General features: G+C 47.3%; 1 protein-coding gene across 1 annotated transcript; it reads left to right on the top strand.

Annotated features, from left to right (window-relative positions):
• The first annotated feature begins 269 nt into the window (after nucleotides 1-269).
• On the top strand, nucleotides 270-734 carry LOC138356094 (gastrula zinc finger protein XlCGF57.1-like). The gene has a single exon (XM_069311776.1). The coding sequence runs from the start codon at nucleotides 270-272 to the stop codon at nucleotides 732-734; it is 465 nt and encodes a 154-aa protein (XP_069167877.1).
• Nucleotides 735-5,297: the final 4,563 nt, after the last annotated feature.

The following is a 5,297-nucleotide window of genomic DNA, read 5'->3' as shown; positions in this document are numbered from 1 at the left end:
TCAGTCAGCTTGGACATATGAAGACTCACATGTTAGTGCATTCGGGTGAAAAACCTCATAAGTGTCCAGAGTGTGGGATGAAGTTCAGTCTGCTTGGAAGTATGAAGCGTCACATGTTAGTGCATTCTGGTGAAAAACCTCATAAGTGTCCAGAGTGTGGGAAGAGGTTCAGTCAGCTTGGAAGTATGAAGACTCACATGTTAGTGCATTCTGGTGAAAAACCTCATAAGTGTCCAGAGTGTGGGAAGAGGTTCAGTCAGCTTGTAAGTATGAAGCGTCACATGTTAGTGCATTCGGGTGAAAAACCTCATAAGTGTCCAGAGTGTGGGAAGAGGTTCAGACATCTTGTAAGTATGAAGACTCACATGTTAGTGCATTCGGGTGAAAAACCTCATAAGTGTCCAGAGTGTGGGAAGAGGTTCCGTCAGGTTGGATATATGAAGACTCACATGATGATGCACAATGATGAAAGACCTTTTGAGTGTGATGATTGTGGCAGAAGGTTTAGAGATCGTAGATCTATAATACGTCACATGTTGGTACATACAGAAGAAAGGCCTTTTGAGTGTGATGAGTGTGGCAGAAGGTTTAGAGATCGTGGATCTATAATACATCACATGTTGGTACATACAGAAGAAAGGCCTTTTGAGTGTGATAAATGTGGCAGATTATTTAAGTCATGTAAAGGTATAAAAGCACACATGTTAGTGCATTTGAATGATAAACCTTCATGAATGTCGAGAGTTTTAAGAGATTCGGTCATCTTTGTAGTATGAAAACTCACAAGACGGTGCATTTGGGTGATAGGTTAAACATTTTGAGTGTGAGATAAATCAGAAAATATTTTAAGTATAATGTATATTAAAGCACATATTAGTTCATTAACTTATAATACCATTTTTCCAATTTTAAAATTGTTAGAAATTGTAAACTTTATCAGTAAAATATCTTGCACTCTCCATAGCTGCAACCATTATTTTATTATATATTTTTATACTGTTTTAGATTACCCAATTCCATATCCTGTATTCAAAAACATGGTGTTGCTACTTTACGTGAACTTGTTTCTCACTCTCCAACCCCTGCCCTGTTTTCCTTTCTGTTGTCATGATCGTGTTTGTACAACTGGTACCAATTTTCTTCGTTGATATCTGTGTACCTCATAGCTTCCATTCCATTTTCTTCTTTGCCACAGAAGAAACGTGGCAATGTTCCACAGCCACAGTGCTGGCATTGGCAGTGCCATCACTGCCACCACATTTGAAGGCTTGAAAGCAAGCCAAAAGCACTCTAGTTGATTGTTAACTTTTAACTGTGGTTTTATATATATACTATTGTACTGTACTATTTTTATGAAATACTGGTACTGTATTAAAATAATTTTTGTTATTTTGCTTAATGACAGAGATATATAAATTATTAACAAATATATATTAGGCTGGAATTTATTTCAGCTAAACCTCTTCATTTATATTTGTATCAGATTTTTTAGTAATCTGGCCTATCTACAGTAGTTATAGTGATCTAACCCTTGTATTATTGTGTGCATTAAGATAGATTCTGATAAAAGACTAACCTTAGTTGAGTACTCATATTAGCCTAACTGGCATTTATAATTTTCTGAGTTGGAAATATATATTACTCGAGCCCAACGATGTATAGTAATATATATTACTCAGCTGTTAAATAATATTTGCCAGGCTGAGATATTTATGTTTAGCAGTTATATTATCCTGACTGGCAATTATATTATCCTGACTGGCAATTATATTATCCTGACTGGCAATTATATTATCTTGCCTGGCAATTGTATTAATCAGACTTGCAATTACTAGGTATATTATATGTATCCAGACTAATAATTACATTAACTTGTCTATCAATTATACTATCCTGACTGTGAATTATGTGAACATGACTCCGGCAATTATATTAGCCTGAATCCGACAATTATAATAGCCTGACTGACAATTATATTATCTTAACCTTCAATAATATTATACTGATTTGCAATTATATTACATATATGCTGACTGATAATTGCATTAACTTGACTGGCAATTATATTAGCCTGACACTGGCAGTTACATTAGCCTGCTGGTAAATATATTATCCTGAATGACAATAATATTATCCTGACACAATTATATTAGAATACTGGCAATTATATTATGTTATCTGACAATAATACTATTAGCCTGACTGCCACTTGTATTAACCCATTTTATCCCCCTCCCCGCTCAGCTCGTTGTCGCCGTCTGGGGGCTTAGTGGGCGGCTGCCGGAGTGTGATGCTCCTTGGGACAGTCCTCTGTCCTTTTCTAGCCTTGTGCTCCTGCTGCCGTCCTCTCCAATTCTGCTGGGCATCTTTTCCTTTTCCTTCTGTTTCGTTTTTCTCCCCCCTCTTCTCCTATCTGCTTGCCGTTTCCTGCCGACCTTTTGCTCGTTCTGGTTCTTCCCTTGGACTTCTTCTACTTTGACGCCCGGGTGCTTGAGGAGGCATACTCTTGCACCCGTAGAACTGCAGTACCCGACGTCGAGAGCGAGGGGAACCTTTTATTGTCAATCCCCACTTCGTCACTGAACCCGATCTCGACGGACTGTCGGTTTCTTAAGGTGGCGTTTGTGGGGCGTATACTCACGACGCACCCCTAGGAGGCCCCGACAAGATCGGCGATAGCTTCTTGTTGGGTGTCCTGCCTCTAATTGTGGCTCCATGGTGGGTGTGGGGGCACATTCGTGAGTGAATTCGTAATTTCGTCAGGATGATAACCCCTGTTTCGGCTGCTTCTGGCTTACCTTTTCAGGCTCGTGGGGTGGGCGACCAAGCCCCCGAGTCGGTCCGTATTGGAAGACCGGGCTCTGTAGCCTCCGCTGCATTGGGCCCCGACCTTGCTCCTCCTTTGGCCTCTCTGACTCCTTCCCCTGGCTCCCCTCCCTCCTCTGTGGTTGGGTCGAGCCCCAAGCCCCCAGTGGTGACTACCTCGTCCCCTGGCGCGGCTCCTTCTCTAGTTGTAACTACTGCGCCTTTTAACCCCTCTCTCTCTGGGGGTTCTCACCGCCGTTCTCGTCACGGCCGCCCTCGCTCGATTCCTTCCAGTTCTGCTGCCTATCAAGCCTTGTTTGGTCCCGCTTCGTGGGCCAAATATTTTGATCTCCTCCCTCTTGATTCTGCGCCTCCTGACGATTTCTCCCTTCATCGGCATCTCATTGATTCCGTGGATGCCTCCATTACTTTTAACCCCACTCGTCTCGGTACGCGTGTCGTTGCTGCTCCTTCTCAGGATGCTGCTTCCCGCTTGGCTGCCTTATCCTGCCTTGGCGAGACCCCCGTTCGGGTCTCGAAGAACGTTCAGTTGAATGCCAGTGTTGGCACTATTTTGCTCCCGCCCCATGTTGCGACCGGTGTTCGGGACCTACGCGACTGCCACGACGATATTCGACATATCCTCGCTGCCCAGGGCCATTCTATTCTCCAGGTGGACACGTTTACTCGTCCCCCTCGTGGTAGTCGCCGTCAACCCCTCCGGGTTGTGAAGATTACCTTTGATGGTAGGACCCTTCCACCCTCTGTCATTCTTGCTGGTGCCAGGTGCTCTGTCCAGGAGTACATTCCTTCTCCTCGGCTCTGCAACAAGTGCTGGAGGTTTGGGCATGGTGCCCTCCGCTGCTCCGGGACTGTCTCTCTCTGTCCTTTGTGTGGTGGCGAAGGTCACTCTAAGTTGGAGTGCGCTTCTCCCCAGGCTCGTTGCCTCAACTGCGGTGAGGCCCATCCTACCTTCTCCCGTGCGTGTGTCCATTACAAGCTTGAGGCAGCCGTCCTCAACTTGAAGCACCGGGAGCGTTTATCTTTTCCTGAGGCGAGGCGCCAGGTTCGCCGGCTCCCGCCTTATGCTAATATCTCTTATGCTCGCGTGTTGCGCTCTTCCTCTCCTCGTCCTTCCCGCCTTCTTCGGACTCACAACCGTTTCCAGGCCTTGGACCCTGATGCGCCCACTGCCCCCTCCTCTGTCCCTTTGGGTTCTCTCCCGAAGGATCCTCCTCCTGGTCCTCTGTCTGGGGTTCCCCTTCCTTCTACCCGGTCTGTCGTGTCTTCTGTGTCTCCTTCCTCGTCCCCCTCCGATCCTCCTTCCCATCCTCTTCCTCCATCTATCAGCTCTCCCCGCCGCCTGTCGGTGCGGGCGGATGTCCATCGCTCTCCTAACGGCCGTCGTGTGTGCTCTCGTTCGGCTTCTCCTGTTGAGACACTGGAATCCGTTGCCCGGTACGTAGTTGCTGGGACACCGGTCTCTTTAAGTCAGAAGCGTAAGCCTGGCTCCTCTCCTTCCTCTTCCCCGGCGGGTAAGAAGGCTTCGCTTTCTTCCTCAGCTCCTCCTTCTGGCTCTGTTGCTCCTTCCACTCCCGTTTCAGTGCTTGCGCCCCCTGTTCCTGCTATGGAGGTTTCTTTGGCCCCTGCTTCCCTTTCGGTTGCTGCTCTTGCTGGGGTGCGCTCCTCTCTTTCTACTCCCCCTCTTCCTGCTGCTGTCCTTGACTGCTCCTCTCCGTTGTCTCCTCCTCCTCCTCCTCCTCCGGACCCTGCCCGCCCACCTCTGATCTGTTCTCCCGTTTCCTTCCCTCCGTCTTTGCTCAGTTTACCCATGCCCCCTAACCCTGACTTTGCTGACCCTGATCCCGACCCTGATATTCTTTAACGTGCTCTGTTGGTCTTTCGCCTTTGTTTCTTCCTTGTTCTCTGTTTTTGTCCTTTCTCTTCTCGTCGTTGTCCATTCTTCAATGGAACGTTCGAGGTTATTACGCCAATTTCCTCGAACTCCAACTTCTGGTTTCGCGGTTTTCGCCCCTTTGTGTCTGTCTCCAGGAGCCGATGCTTGGTGCTCGTCCTGGTCGTTTTCGTGGCTATTCCTTTCTCTCCCCCCCCCCAGCCATTGCTGGGGCTTCTAATTCTTCTGCTCTCTTGATTCGGGCTGATGTTCCCTTTGTTCCTTTACTTTTTCCTTCGCCTCTCCATTGTTCTGCTGCTCGTATCTTTGTGGGGAAATGGTACACAGTTTGTTCCATTTATCTCCCCCCGAGTGTCCCGCTCTCTCTTCCTGATTTGAAACACCTCCTAGACTCCTTGCCGGAGCCTGTGCTCCTGCTGGGTGACTTCAATTGTCGTCATTCTCTTTGGGGTGACGTTCTGACGAATACCCGGGGTCGCCTCCTTGAGCCGTTTCTCCTCTCTTCTTCCCTGTCTCTTCTGAATTCTGGTGAGCCCACTCATTTGGACTCTCGAACTCGCACCCTTTCTTGTCTTGA

This window comes from Procambarus clarkii, chromosome 6, assembly GCF_040958095.1.
Source record: "Procambarus clarkii isolate CNS0578487 chromosome 6, FALCON_Pclarkii_2.0, whole genome shotgun sequence".
Lineage (NCBI taxonomy): Eukaryota > Metazoa > Arthropoda > Malacostraca > Decapoda > Cambaridae > Procambarus > Procambarus clarkii.
Note: the sequence above shows the minus strand (reverse complement) of the source record. Positions and strands in the feature narration are given on the sequence as shown.

Excerpts from the sequence above, each read along its gene's own strand:
- LOC138356094 (XM_069311776.1), top strand. The coding sequence starts at position 270 with ATGAAGCGTCACATGTTAGTGCATTCGGGTGAAAAACCTCATAAGTGT.